This window comes from Typopeltis vanoorti, chromosome 13 (assembly GCF_054136105.1).
Source record: "Typopeltis vanoorti isolate ZY-2024b chromosome 13, IOZ_Tvanoo_1.0, whole genome shotgun sequence".
In the NCBI taxonomy this organism is placed as follows: Eukaryota; Metazoa; Arthropoda; class Arachnida; order Uropygi; family Thelyphonidae; genus Typopeltis; species Typopeltis vanoorti.
In genome coordinates, this window is record NC_143561.1 from 73,434,631 (window position 1) to 73,451,183 (window position 16,553).

Here is a 16,553-nt window from a genome sequence, read left to right on the forward strand (position 1 = left end):
TTGAGAACTTAACACTACAGGCCATAGGATATACCGGGGCATAGGGCTGACCACCTTATCCTGTAAACGGATTGAGGTCTGATGATCAATGGACCCTTGACACCGCAAGGTAAAAGAGGGTATAAAGAAGATGATGATGAGATACCATAACATATCTAGAATACAGAATAGAAACTGCGAAAGCATTACTGCATGCACATGCGCCTTCTTCAGCAAGAAGAAAAACAGGAAATCCTGCCAGACATCTGAGGTTGAACGCTGCTAACTCCAACCATTTTCCCGAAAATCTACCACCAACGGCTAATAAAAAAAAAACTGCACGCAAATGTTATGTATGTAATAAAAAAAAGATCAGAAAGGAAACAAAAATCTGGTGCCCTGAGTGTAAAACTGCTTTGTGTGTTTACCCTTGCTTCAAGGTGTTCCACACTGTTCAAGAATTTTAAATTCTGAACAGTATGAAATAAAAAATGTTTGTTTTCAAGGCCATCAAAACAGTCCTTTTCAGGACTACAAATATTGATAAAGGGGTACTTGAATGAACTGTTTCCTTTTCATCTTGAAGGCGAATTTTTAAGTTCTTTTTATGACACAGAATGATATTTTCGAAGGAATAAAATATAAGAGGAACTGGAATACTCTTTCCAGTTCCTCTGGAACTGGAAAGAGTATTCCAGGTAAAGTATTTCACCAAAACAATAAAAAATAATGAAATAAAATCTACCCTATATACATATAAAATGATAAGCCTTTTTATGTCATGTTTTTCGAAACGTTTTGAAACTCAGGGGCTACCCTGAGTGTTGAGTTTTCAAAATTCGAGTCATCAGAATTCAGGGGCAGAACCCCCTTTCGAGTTATCACAATTGAAGGAGAACTAGCCTACCAGACCAGAACACGGGGGGGATACCCCCCCCCCCCCAGTTAATAAATGAAATATATAAATAATAACGGGAACATTTTCATCTTGCCAACACTCAACATTGATGTGATATGGGTTCCAAATTTCTTGTTTCGGAGATATATATTACAAAGTTTTGTAATAAAAATTTCTGCTACAATGAAGTTTGACATAATCAACAATATTATTACTACCTTATTTCTGTTTCTCGTGTGGGATAAAAACGGTAAAATGTCACTCTTATAATTATATGAGATGTTATAATGGCAAAAATTGTAAGAAAAAAGTCATTTGCACTTTCTCTTCAAAACACAAAGAAAGAACATTGTAAATTCAGCCAGTGGAAAAGGAAATACTACATATTTTTCTTCTGTTATCTGATTTTTTTTTCTTGTAGTACAAAGAAGAAATCACTGCATATAACATGGAGTATGCATGAGGGAAAAAATCTGGAAATTGGTTACATTATAACGAACAGAGAAATCATGTCAGAAAAATTATTCACGTAAGATTCTAATCTCAGCAGACATAACATTTTCTTCTAGATTACATATCTAAAGTAACTGAACCTTTGCTACTATTTTACACTAAAATGAATGGGTATGTTCCCCACGTGATTTAGATTTGTAACAGCTGTCTTGCGAACGATTTATAAAATAAATTATCTGAAGTATCTGCAGATTGATTAGGTCCATACCCCTCCCCCCAAAAAAAAGAAGATTATGAAACGCATATGCACCTTTTCTTTGAAAATAATTCAAATCCTCTTTTTCAAGATAATTGTATGATTTAATTTCTAATTTTTGATAATAAAAGTGAAACTGATCATTATAAATTAAGCATTATTAAAACACTTAAGGAATAGAACAACGTAGTTAAGGATATAAATTAAATTAAACTTTAATAAATATTTTCCGATATTTCGGCAACGTCACATTGCCATTTTCTAAAGGAATGTACAAAAAGGTTACGTGCACGTAGGCACTACAACACAGAAATTGGGAATGAAGAGATGAAGCTATTGTTCTCCTAACAATCCTGAATTACATAATGGTCAGCTTTGATGTTTCCTCTTTATTTACAAATGTCCCACTCAAGGAAACTTTAGAGCTAATCCAAGCTAAATTTTCTCCCGATATCTCAGCCTTATTTCAGTTCACAATGAACTCAGGCTATTTCGTTTGGCAGGGAAAATTCTACAAACAAATAGAGGGGACAGCAATGGGTTCACCACTCTCCCCACCCTTGGCCAATTTCTTTATGGAGACCTTTGAAGAAAAAGCCTTAGCATCTGCCCCACAAAAACCAACCATATGGCTTCGCTACGTTGATGATGTGTTCGCTATTTGGCCACATGGCTCTGAAACACTTCTCTCCTTCTTAACACACTTAAACAACCAACACCCCAGAATCAAATTCACTCTGGAAAAAGAGGAAAACAACAGCCTCCCTTTCCTGGACACACTAGTCACCCGCCAGCCTAATGGATCCTTGGTTTTCTCAGTTTACAGAAAACCCACCCATACAGGCAGATACATTCACCAACAATCCCCCCCCACCTCACAACAATATGGAGTGGTGAAAACACTATACAACAGGGCTAAACTAATCTGTTCAAACAACTTGGCCCTAAACACTGAACTAAATCACATCCTCAACACTTTCTCAGCAAATGGCTACCCCCCCAAAAAAATCCAAAAAATATTAGAGCCTACAAACCACAGATCCCCCCCCCCCACACACACACAACAAGGATTACTCTAAATCCATCACCATTCCCTACATCCGAGGCACCTCAGAAAAGATTACCAAAATCTTAAAAAAACATGATCTGACCTCCTGTTACAAACCTTACAGAAAAATGGCTTCCCTTATCCGCTCCACTAAAGACCAACCACTTCCCCTAGACCTACCTGGTGTTTACCAGGTCCCTTGCAGTTGTAAACTGTCTTACTTTGGCCAAACAGGCAGGACAGCGAATATCAGAATTTTGGAACACAAGGACTACATCCGTTTTCACAAATACAGTCATTCTGGGCTTGTGGACCATGCTCTGGATACACACCACAGAATACGGTGGAAGAAAGCTACAGTGATACACCGTAGCAAATACAAATTTGAAAGACTCGTTATGGAATCAGCCTCAGCCCTAAGAAATTCTCCAAACCTCAACAAATTTGGTTGTATGCGACTGCCCCAAATTTGGGAGGCCTACATCTGCAGACCTTCAGCCCAACGGCCAAGAACACCTACTTAGCCCGCTAGAGGGCACCATCAGGACTGTTAGGAGAACAATAGCTTCATCTCTTCATTCCCAGCTTCTGTGTTGTAGTGCCTACGTGCACGTAACTTTTTTGTAAGTTCCTTTAGAAAATGGCAATGTGACGTTGCCAAAATATCGGAAAATATTTATTAAAGCTTAATTTAATTTATATCCTTAACTACGTTGTTCTATTCCTTAAGTGTTTTAATAAATAATATAAATTAAGCAATTATTTTGGCATAAATAATGTATAAGCATGTAAATGAAATGTCAGTATTTCTATTAGGATGCAGGTAATCAACAATTGAAAAGGAAACAAGACATTCTTGACATATTCTGCACTACAGCCTGAGGCACTTTAGTGTTCTCTCCCTTTCTTCTCAATAGCACTGAGTAAGCCTTCAGCTTTTCCTCCAGCTAAGAGGATATTACCAAGTATTTATAAGACGTAGATTATTTCAGAAATAGCTTCCAGCAGCAGAAGTAATATTTAGATTTTTTTAAAGAAAAACAAACAAAAATAATACTGCTGAACTTTCTTTTGTGTGGTATGCATATAAACAATTTTGCATGGTGAAAATATAGCATATTATTTCTAAAATTTCACATAATTTCAGTGGACAGTAGAACAGCTGGTTTTAGATTGCAAATAAACAGAACAGAATTAGAAGCTTCACGGTACAATCTGATTGCCGTATATCTTTTGTCAAAATGATAAAATGAAGTAATTGATTTTGAATGATGTCCTGAAAAGCTTTCAAACCTGTATAGAAATTTAGAGTAGTTATGCAATTCAGTTCCAGGAGAGAATAAGGAGGTGTGTGTGTGGGGGGGGGGGGGGGGAGCATTAGAAAATCTTCAAAATGAGCAAAAATTTTGAATTATTCCATATATGATATTTTTCACATATTTTCAACACATCTATGAGGATATGCATTAGATATTATCGTAATATGCATAATACAAATAAATAAATAAAAGACAAAGGCGAAGGGTCACTGCTAAAATATCATTGGATATAAATTTTTGATACCAAAAAGACACAATCGGACACCGAGTAATGCAATTTAGCATTTTAACATTTTTTTTTTTATTTTGTCTTTATGAATAACAAAAAATTGTTTCTAAAACTGAAATGCGATGATCCATATAATGCTATTTGGCTAGAAACAAAAGCAAAAGGACATATTTATTTCAATAAATATTATTTAAAAATATAAATATTTGACATAACATTTTCAAAGCAAACATTTGGAAATTCTGAAATTAGAAAAAAAAATTATTCAATTATTATACGTAAAGTGAAAGAACAATCAGTGCAACTCTTCCGGTGCACTGATTTGTAGAATTAAAATACACCAAATTTACTATCACTAAATAGATTCATTGCAAAAGCTGATCAGTGGTCATTTCAGGATTGATTTCTTTCGCATATGTGAAATTCGTTTCAATTTTTGGGAAGAGACACAATAAATCATTTTAGAGGCAAGAAAGGTCAAATAACTTAGGACAGTAAATGAAATTCTAAGCAGCACAATAGACGTAAAGACAGGGGGACACAAAGGTCACTCAGCAACAGTTAATTCACTAATGGCTATAGAATAGCCGTAACGAGATTAACAGCGGAGGAAGGTAATGGCATGATAAAAGGTAGAATGCCAACGAAGTTTTGATCCATGAAAAAAGCTAGGGAGAGCTGACTATATCATCCACACCAGCCGGTTGGGAGGTTAAGTAGAAGGGAAAGCTCTGAAAGTGACAAATTCCATATATATACACTGATGGAAGCAAAACTGGAGGGAATGTCAGTTGTTCTTTTATTGCATATAACAGGCAGTCCATTATACAAGAACGCTGCTCTAGACTGCATCCTCTCTGTTCCAATAACCAAGCAGAACAACTTGCTATAGTTCATTCACTTACATATCTCCAGGAATTAGAACACAATACCTCTCATCAAAAGACAGCAACAATTTACAGTGATAGTAGAAGCACAGTAGACAGTAAGAAACCAGAACAAAGCAGATTAGGTGGCTAAAGAAGTGGCTAGAAATGAATGGCTAGAAACAAGTTACCAAAAGTACTCAAACTCTGCTATAAAAACACTTGCAGAAGAAAGAAGCCTCAACTTATGGGAAGAAGAATAGAAAACAACAAAAAAATTCTTGCCTAGCATCAGAAGCAGACTCCAGCTGAAAAAACACACCATTTCTCCAGGTTTAACCATGCTACTAATAGGGCATGGAAAACTAAGACACTACTTATACAGATTCCATATCCTGGAATCCCCATCATGCATTTGTTGTCCACACCTTCAACAGACTTGACCACATACTTTACGACTGTCAGCTACTGGACTCCATCCAGATGCCCCTAATACAACACATCATCACTTCTGGAGACAAGTGGCCAGTGTGAAAACAGAGACTTATTGAAAAGTATTACTCAGAATTAATTAATTTTGCCAATAAGATCAACTTCCAGTCATTGTAATGTAACATAAATTACTGATATTGTATGAATTATATAGTGTAAATATATGTATATATAAAAATATAAATATGGATGTAAAGGTTGGAATACGTACATATACATGTAAAAATATAAATGTAAATATGAATATTGAATACAAAATTGGAAATATAAATGTTGATCAGTACTTGGAAGCTACATGTAATTATATATGCCTGTTTTAATTCATTGTTGTAAACCAGATTTGCATATTAAATCCAGACAAAGACCTAACTATACTAAAATATAAGTGCTACAAGGCCACTGTTCAATCTTTATCATGAATGTTCCTTACATTTTGTTAAAAATCAGAATTCTTATTTTCATGAAATAAGAGTAAGTAAAAAAAACAGGGATGTGAGCAATTAAAATTTTTTGTCAGTGCACTGACAAAAATGTATTAACCATAAAAAATATATGAAACTTACACTAGAACATCAACTGTCAACACTTTTTTGTTGCCATGCTTTTGAAAGTTCATGTGTCACTTGATGCATGTTGAAATGATACTACATTTCCTGCCAAACAGATAAGAACATCTGGTGCACAACTGATGCAATAGCCCTTTGTTTGTGATTATTCTGGTTGTCCATGTTTGGGGGGAATGGCAGTATGTATACAGTATCCTATATATAAGCGCCCCAGGGGGGAAAAGTTAAGGAGAGTCAGATCAGGTGACAGTGCAGGCTAGACCGTACAGCTCCAGTGTCCATAAGCCATGCAACTGTGTATTCAAAACAGTTGTCACAGCATGATGGATAAGGGGAAGATACTCCATCTTGCTGGAAGACGGTATTCTGTAGGTCCTCAAGGAGATACAGAAGCAACTATAGCTCCAGAATGTCGTACATATCTCTAACATGGAATGTGTACTTCTGATTACTGTTCCTCCCCCCCCCCCACCCCCCAAGAAAACTGAACAGTCCAAAAGCAACCATTCTTTTGTCTTTTTGAACCAAAAGAGTTGCCCAAAAGTTAGGTCATAAAAATGTTAAATTTTAGATCTGTTTCTTGAATATTCAACAGTGATATGTGGATTTTCTCCAAACATGGATGTTATGTCTGGTCACTTTTTTCTGGTACATGATATGTGACTTCATCACTGAAACACATTGTTGGCAGTAATGTTCTACCCTCCTCAAATGTGTATCATCATAATGTCATTACTCTGAACACTGTGCTGGTCAGAGGAATGGCCAGATAAGTATAAATGGCATAGCTGAACTGCAAGGCATTTTAGCAGAATTCACCAGTTTTCTATGGTACATTCTCTTCAAGGTTTCAGTGATGAGACTGCAATAAAGATAATCCCAAGGGTGCTTATAGCAGAAGGGAACAGTAGAACCAAACAGTATTTCAGAGTAAACCATCTAGAGCAATGAGAGAGATTTTAAGATCACTCTGAGGTTCTTAGAGAACTGACAATTCTATTGAACTCTTAATAATTTTTGAAACCCTGGTGGTAGGTTTATGAAAATATTCTGTTAAATTAAAACTCAAAACTTGTCTGGATATTGATTTCCTACAATGCATGGCCCAAAATGTGAATTCATCTACTCATTATACACATAGCCTGGTTTGAAGATATTTTCACTTGCAAACTTTTGTTTGCTAATGATTGGATAAAATAAGGATGAAAAGAAGGTTATACTTTCTTCTCAAGTAAGGCCTATAAGCTACTGGAGAAATTTTCCAAAGAGTAGCACAATGACAAGAGGCAAAGATCCTCACATTATTTGTAAGAGAGTGAGAAGAAGAAACATGGGGTGGGAGGGGGATACACAATGGTCAGTATTGCAGACAGTGAAGAATTTTACTGTTTGGTATGACTGACTGTAATTTTGACTTTACTGTGCCTAGAGCATTCTTTTCATGATGATCCTTTACTCTATGGAGGTCCAGTGATGATGTTGAAAACAATAATCAGATGATATAGGACTAAATGATTTGGAGATGAATTTCATCGCCTGGTGTGAGACCACGATTTTGCTTACAGGAAGCCTGAAGCAGTTTGAAAAAGTTCCATGTTGGGGTCTCTAAAGCAGGGTCATTGGATTATGTTATTCTTCTTCTTCTTATTATTGTTGTTATTAACATTTGACCTCTATGGAGTCAGAGACTGATCATCGAAGGTACAGACTATTGCACACAATGCTCATCCAACGATGCTTAAAATGATTCAATGTGTCTACATCCACAACACACTCAGGAAATGCATTCCACTCACCAACCACTCTCCATGCAAAGAACCATCTCTTCACTCCTCTGCTCACACCCTCCTTATACAGTTTCCAGCGATAGCCTCTTGTTCTACTTCCCCACTTCTCCAATTTTATGAAGATCTCTTCCATTTTTACCTGATAACAACTCCTGACTAGCTTATAAGTCTCAATCATATTTGCCCTTCTTCCTCCTATTCACGAGGCTTCGCAACTTACATACTCTCAATCTGTCCTTGCACTCCACATTCCAAAGACTACTGACCACCTTTGTGAATCTTCTCTGGACCCTTTCCAACATATTCTCGTCACCATGAAAACCAGGTGACCAAATATGTGCACAATAATCCAATGGCATCATGTCCTCTCTATTTCTGCATGTCAGGGTCCCTCCACATTACTGCCATTATTTGATGTGATATCTTCGCAACTTGTGCAATGTGGCCCCAGAATTTCAGGTCTTTATCCACCATCACTCCTAGACCTGTACACCCCCTTGAGGGTACATGGCAGGAATTTGATGATGATGATGATGATGATCACTCCTAGATCTCTCATCTCCTCTACTTCCGTTAAAGTTTTCCCACCAAGTGCAAGTTCCACTTACCTGCACATTCATGCAATCTATTCAAGTTCTCTTGTAAGGCCATAACATCCGCTTAACTCTGCATTGCTCTTCCCAGTTTTGCATCATCATCTGCAAACAGCTGCATATCACTAGTTAAACATCCCAACATCATTAACATACAAATTGAACAACAATGGCCCCCTGCAGCATGCCACTAGTGACCTTTCTCTTTCGGGATACCGGACCCCCACATACAACTTTCTGATACCTATCCGACAGCCAGTCACTGATCCAACTCAGAAGTCTGTTATCCAATCCCATCTGTTTCAATTTATATAAGAGCTTGTCATGTGGCAGTCTAATCAAAAGCCTTTGCAAAAGCTAAGTATCTAAGTACATCACTGTATATACATCTCCCCTGTCCAAAGCATTTTACCTTGTTATATAAGTAAGTTAGTGAAACATGATCTTCCCTTCACAAACCCATGCTGATATCAACCCATTTCTGTATCCTACTTCTCACCAATCTCTCCAATACCTTCACAACAACTTCAGATATAGAGACTGGCCTATAATTTGAAGTTACAGTTATGTAACTTCAAATGATTTGAAATTTATATAATTTGAAGTTACTTTATGCAGTGAAACAACTTTACCCTCCTTTCGCTCCCTTGGAACTTGTGCTGTTGTAACACTTTTCTTAAACAGGCATGCCACTGCCATTTCCCTGGAACATTCCCTTAAGATACGTTGATATGTCATCAAATCCTATCATCTTCTTGACATCAAGTTTATTTATTTCCTCAAATACCTTGTGTTCACTCACAATTAAGTCATCCCCTCCTATATCCTCTATGCTTAAGTTCCTCATGATTCCACCCTGACCAGGATGAATCATCCTTAAAAATTGATCACTGAAGACCAGAAGAATGTCTTCTGCAGCAGTTACCACTCTACCACTTTCATACATTAACTTCATCTTACCATGATCATTCTTCCTTCTACTTGCCACATATCTAAAAATTCTTTAGGGTTTTTCTTTGCCTGATTTACCAATTTCTGCTTATACTCTTCTTTTGTTTTCCTTACAAACTGAGTAATTGTCCTGGCTTGTTCTTTATTCTCTTCATGTGACTGATTATCACCATTTTTCATCTTGTACTTCCTCTAAAGTACTTTCTTTTTCCAGATTTCATGCTTAAGCTCCACATTCCTCTATTTTACACCTACCTTATTCAGCCTTTGGAATACATTCACACATTGATGCTGTTACATATTTTTTTGGCAGTTCCCATGCAGCATTTATTTCTTTACTGCTCAACTCCTCGTTCCATGTTATAACTCCAAGCTGTTCCCCTAAGCTATCATAATCACCAGCCTTATAATTCCACATATATCCTTTCCTCACAAAAGTCTGCATATGACTAGCACAACACAGGTGATTACTTCATGATCACTTTCACTAAATGGAGGAAAGTGTGAAACCCCTCTCACAATCACATCCTCTGATGAAATGATCAGATCTAGCGCTCTTGATCCTCGCATGACCTCCTTTACATTTCCTTTATGTTACTCTTAGCCAACTTGTGACAATAAATGTATGATAGGTTTACAAATATTCTTGTGTGGGATTCAGATAAAAAGTGAAACTGAAAATATTCATATCAATACAATCATTCCTAATCAGTCCTTTAAATGAATTCTCCTATTTGATATTATTACAAATATTCATTTATTCCATATTATTAATTAAAGCATTCATAATTTTATAAAAAAATCTTTAAACTTCACATATACTTAGTTATAAGGTTGAACTAGATATAAACAATTAAATAACAACTTAAACCTAGTTATGAAGCAAAAATCATGCTTACGTGAAGGAAACTTGCTAATATTATTTGCTACTCTTATTAGCATTCTTGCACTTTTTATGTGATCCCCTCTTCTTACATGAATCTATCAAATTATATTGTATTCTATCAAATTATATTACATGAATTTATCAAATTATTAATATTTATCAAATCAATAAAGTATAATATAATATACTATTATATTATATTATATTGCTTATAATATTATATAAGCAATATTTGCAAAATACTTTATTTATTTTGTAGATATGAATGTAAAATACTTAACTGTTATGTAGACATTTCTTCACTATACAAGGCAGGAAAATGCTCTCGCACCTGGCCACTACTAAAGATGTGAGAGCATTATTTTATGTCAGACAGATTTGATATTCTTATTATACAGGCTCTTCCAATAAGTCCAAGGACTCAAGAGGAAGAACTCCTTTAACCACTCATAATTAAATAACTATCATATCTCTTCTTGAACAAATTTGCTGAAGATGCACTCACATCAATGGTAGCCCATTTTACACACTACCTGCCACAAAAAAGAATCAGGACCTCACATACTTCTTAACCACACCTTACTCAGTTTTGGGATGAATTTGAATTCTCTTCCCACAAGCAACAAGCTGCAAAAATCTTACTTGCATCTATACTGTATGATTCCCTTACTAGTTCCTTCTATCTTTTCTCCTCTATCTTTTGCTATGAAGATAACATGCTCTTAGACTGTCCTAATATGTGCAATTCTACAGGCCAGTTTATCATTTTCATTAACCACTGCTGATTCTTTCAAATGCCTTCTCATATCCTTGGAACATGGTTGACAATATTTGCACAGACTAGTCCAGATATAATCTTATCAGAATTACTAAAATCTAAACTTTGCAGTGAATATTCTAGGTCACTGATAAATAGAAGGATGAAAGCAGAGAAAGATCCAATTATCTTTCAGATGCTAGAGTACCTTGGGAATTCCAGATGTTGTGAATTTGAGGATAAAGTTACACACCAACTATAGATGGTCTGTAACTAGAAACAAAATGGGCAATCCAATTTCAGAAGATGGACCACAAAGCAGAAACTTGATTAAGGAACTTTTATGCCAAGCTTGATCAAATTTGATAGAGATATCAAAAAAGACATCATAAGTTTCATCAAACATTTCTCTATTATTTCACCAAGTTGAGCAAGAAAAATAAGTAAGAAGAAACTGTGAATGGGGCATGAAACATGCAAGGTAGATTGGTAATTTGTGCTTGTAGCTTGATAGTCATTCAGCATACCCAAGGTAAAAAAATTTCTACATCTTTCTCTCATTCTGAGAATTTTATTTAATAAGGTCAAAGCACCTTGGGGAAACTTGTATAGGTAAAATTTATAAGCTCTGCATTACTTCAACCTTGGCATCTCTGGGTCTGGCTCCCACTGACAAGACCTCAATAAAAGTCAAAACCGGTTCGGGTAGTGGCCCTTTCCTTTAATGCATAGCATCATACATCTCTGCAAGGGGATGTGCTTTGCATTAGGGGAGATACTAAGGAAAAGTGATCAGAGCTTACTCCACCTTTAGCACGAGTTGCCTCAGACTTGAACACAGTGCAAACTTGACTTACTTGTCTGTTTGCTTATTTGGGAAAAAGGATTAAAACCAAGTTTATAATGCTTGGTATCTTTAACATATAATATATAGTATCCCCAAGGTAAAAATCTTTCTACACACACACATATATATATATATATATAATTAAAGAAATTTAATTACTAGAAGCCGAGAGATACCAGAATAGAAAAATGTATTTATTATTTGAACACACAACTAGTTTCGTCTTCTTAGAAGACTTCACTGGGTGCATAACATGAAAGAGAAATATGCTTGCTGTTTAAGAAATACTTGTGCCTCACAAGGAATAAGTTATAGTAATTAATTAAGGGGGGGGGAGTGAGGCAATCCCATGTCCCTGTCATGCTCCCTGGGACCTTCTGTAGGGTACACTCCCTACAAGGATGTTAATGGACCTCTTGAATAACAATGGATAAATCAGTGGAAGAGAATTCATATCCCAATGGTGAAATGTGTGGAAGAATTTTCAGAGGAGCAGACCTCTATAAACAACCCAGGTTCAGCTAGCTCCAGCTGTCAGTATCTGGTTAGGGTCACTACTTAGGGTTACAAGGAAAATTAAAGGATTTGATCCTCTGAAAAAGGGAAGCAACTTTGTCAGTATTGATACAAGGTTGAAATCTCATGATGACGGTAAAGCTTGTGATTAGAAAATTGCAGATGGCAATACAGTTTATTGTGTACATCTGGAATACTGCAGAACAGAAAGCAAATGGAGAAACTACTGCTCTATTCTCTCCAGACTAACCACGATGGCGAGCAAATCTACACAAGTGGCTCCAAGTTTCTGGCGTCCCTTAAATGGGATAGGGGTACGAAAAATCTCCAGGCTCAAAATGGTATGCACACTAAAACAATAACCTGGAATGTCAGAACCCTGTATGAAGCAGGTAAGCTAAGAAATGCTATCCAGGAAATGAAAAGACTTGGAAATGGGATTTTAGGAATGAGTGAAGTTAGGTAGCTAGGATCAGGCAAAACTCAAGTTAATGACATGACAATCTACTACTCTGGAAGTAGTGAAAACAATCATCAAAACGGAGTTGGAATAATATTTAACAAAGATGCCAATAAGTCACTGTTGACTTTCATCCCCTACCCAGATAGCATGATGTTATTAAAACTGAAAGGTCAACCACTAGATATTAATCCTATATGGGCCTATGTTCCTACTGCTGACAAGAATGATACCGAGATCGAAGAATTTTATGATCAATTAAAAGAACTAATGAAAAATACAAAGAAACATGATATTAATATTGTCATGGGTGATTTCAATGCTAAAGCTGAGAAAGGTAGAAGTGGAGATATAGTTGGCAAACACTGACTGGGAACAAGAATTGAGAGAGGAGATTGTCTTATTCAATTCTACCAAGAAGAGGAACTAATAATTACAAACACATGGTTTAAGCTACCATCCTGAAGGCTATATACTTGGCGATCACCAGTGGATAATAATGCAAATATAGTCAGAAACCAAACTGATGACTTGCTAATTAATCAATGATTTCAAAGTTCCACAAAGAGTACAAAAACCTATCCTAGTGTGGATATTGCTTCTGATCATAATCTACTGATTACAGAGTTATAACTTAGACTGAAAACTTTGATCTAGGAAAGTTAAAAACCCAGAGATAAGAAAAAAACTGAGTCAAGATCTGAATCAAGAGATAGCACTTATCAAGAACAATGACATCATGAGGGTTGATGAATCATGGAACAAATTAAAATCTGTCTTCACAGAGAAATGTACTAATACCGTGTGTCCTGATAGAGCAGTTAAAAAGAAAGATTGGATAACTGACAAAATTCTTTCTCTCATGGATCAACACAGATCATATTCCAACAAAATATAGAGGTTCAGAAAATTATTGAAGACAAGATCAAAGAAGCAAAAGAAATCTGGATGAATGAAAAATGTAAACAAATAGAATTTCTACAGGAAAAGCATGAAAGTTTTAATCTACACAAAGGGCTGAAAGAGGCTTCAGGTATATTTAAGAAAAAAACAACTATGTATCCTTCGAAACAAAAAGGGAGAAATAATATCTGAAAAGGATGATAAAAACAAGAATGGGTGAAATATGTAGAACTCTTTACTGATAACAGACAAAACCCAGAAAATACTTATGAACAGATGGAAGGTCCATGCATTCTAAGATCAGAGGTAGAATGTGCACTGAACTCAGCTAAAAAATGGTAAAGCCTTAGGCCCTGAGAGAATACAAGCAGAAATAGTAAAGTTATTAGAAGGTGACAACATTACTATATTAGTTAAGCTATTTAATAAGATCTACAATATAGGCATAATCCCTCAAGACTAGTTACAGTTGACTTTCATCATGTTACCTAAAAAACCAAATACGAAAAGTTGTAACAATTCTAGAATGATCGGTCTAATGAGTCTTGTTCTCAAAATGTTTCTAAAAATAATTCAAAAAAGAATACAAAGAAAAGAAAATGTCAAGACATCGTCAGTGATCCCAATTTGGCTTTAGAAATGGTTTGGGGATGGAATGAGAGAGGCTCTTTTCTGTTCTCAAATCTTATTCCAAAACTGTAGTGACCAAAACAAGAAAGTATTCATTTGCATCATTGACTTAGAGAAAGCATTTGACAAAATCCAATACACTAAAATGATTAAAGTATTAAAAAGAATTGGATTAGATGGTAAAGACATCAGGTTCATTGAAGAGGAGTAAGGCAAGGCAATCTTTTTAACATATACTCAGAAGCGATATTTCAAACAATCTTAAAAGGAAGAATGGAAGGGATTAATGTAAATGGTGAAATCATCAATAGCATCTGATATGCTGATGACACAGCTCTCCTGGCTGACATTATTCAGGATCTTCAAAATCTTCTGGAACTAGTGAACAAAGAGAGTGAAAAAAATGGGATTAAGAATAAATATCACCAAAACTAAATTCATGGTCATAAACAAGAATCTAATTCTTAATTCAGCACTTTCTATAAATGGGAAACAAATAGAAAGAGTGACAAAATTTAAATATCTCGGATGCTGGTTAAATGAAGAATGCAATTCCAGAAATGGAAATAAAAGTTAGAATTGAAATGGCAAGAAAAAATTTTCTTCCGATGAAATCAACGCTGTATAACTGAAATTTAAATTTAGAGTTGAGAGTATGCATGGTTAAATGCTATGCATGGTCTGTACTGCTGTATGGTGCAGAAATTTTGACCTCGAAGACAACATCAATAAAAAAACTTGAAGCCTTTGAGATGTGGTTATAAAGACGAATATTAAAAATCCCATGGACGGCAAAAAGTCCAATCAAGAAGTACTGGAACAAATGGGGAAATCACATGAACTTTTAGATACTATAAAAAGAAGGAAAACTGCATATCTCTGTCACCTACTTTGTAATGAAAAATATAAGATACTTCAATTGATTATAAAAGGGAAGATAAATGGAAGAAGAGGACAAGGAAGATGAAGAAAATCTTGGATGGAAGATATCAGACAGTGAACTGGCATGAGCTCTGGGGGATTGTATAGAGTGGCTGAGGATCGCTCAAAATTTGTCAAGGTAGTCATCAACCTCCGATACGAGATGGCACTCAAAGAAGAAGATTTATTTAAGGCCATATATTTCAGCTAATATTACAGGCCATCATCAGTGGCAAGATATAATTAATTAGAAAATAGAATGCAAACAATGGATTAATTTGAAAAAGTAAGAGCCCAAGTGATGTTATACCAAAAACAATGTAATGGCATAACTGACGGAATATTGCAATATTAATTATTCACAGTCTTGCAATTGGTGGAGTTCCAAAGGAGTGGAAGGAGGGCAAGATTGTCCCACTTCATAAGGGGGGGGGTGATAAAACTCAGGCATGAAATTATAGTCCTGTCTGTGTGTCAGGCGTTGTGGTTAAGTGAATTATTGAAGAAGGTGGTGAGAACTAGGATCCAGAATTGGGTTGACAACAATGGTATTATATTTGATGGATAGCATGGATTTGGTAAAGGGAAGTCATATTTTAGTAATCTACTTACTTATTACAATACAAGTATACTTAGATTTTGTAAAGGCTTTTGAAAGATTACCACATGATAAGTTGATAGTTAAACTAGAGTGGATAGGGTTGGATATTAGATTAGTGCATTGGATTGGAGACTGGCTATCTGATAGGTATCAGCAAGTTGTGTGTGGGGAAGCAATATCCAGGAAGAGGAAAGTCACTAGTGGTGCACCTCAGGGGGTCTGTTTAAGGGTAAGTGCTGTTTAACTTGTATGTTAATGATATTGGCAAAGATTTGGATAGGGATATTCAATTGTTTGCAGATGATGCAATGTTGTGAGAACTATGTATGCAAGAGTACAGAAGATGTTGTGGCTTTACAAGAGGACTTGAATAAATTGAGTAAACAGGCACAGAATTGGGGATGCAAGTTCAATGTTGCAAAGAGTAAGGTTTTAAAATTTGGGTAAAAGAGATGAAATGTAGAATTTATGCTTGGTGGGGATAGATTGTTGGAGGTGGAGGAAACATGGGATCTTGGGGTTATAGTGGATAGGGATCTGAAATTTAAGGGACACATTTGCCAAAATTGTGAGGACAACACAAAGAATTCTGGGA

The 16,553-nt window shown here is 35.8% G+C and overlaps 1 protein-coding gene across 4 annotated transcripts in view; it reads right to left on the reverse strand.

The window, feature by feature from the left end:
- Oseg6 (intraflagellar transport protein Oseg6) overlaps nt 1-16,553 on the reverse strand; it is a 745,559-nt gene that overhangs the window by 97,903 nt on the left and 631,103 nt on the right. For all 4 annotated transcript variants that reach the window (XR_016549279.1, XM_090403102.1, XM_090403101.1 and 1 more), the window contains one exon: nt 10,337-10,418. Coding sequence is in view for 3 of the 4 variants with exons in the window: in XM_090403102.1 (XP_090259228.1) it covers nt 10,337-10,418 (82 nt within the window). In the remaining variant the exon portion in view is untranslated. The remainder of the gene's footprint in view (nt 1-10,336; nt 10,419-16,553) is intronic.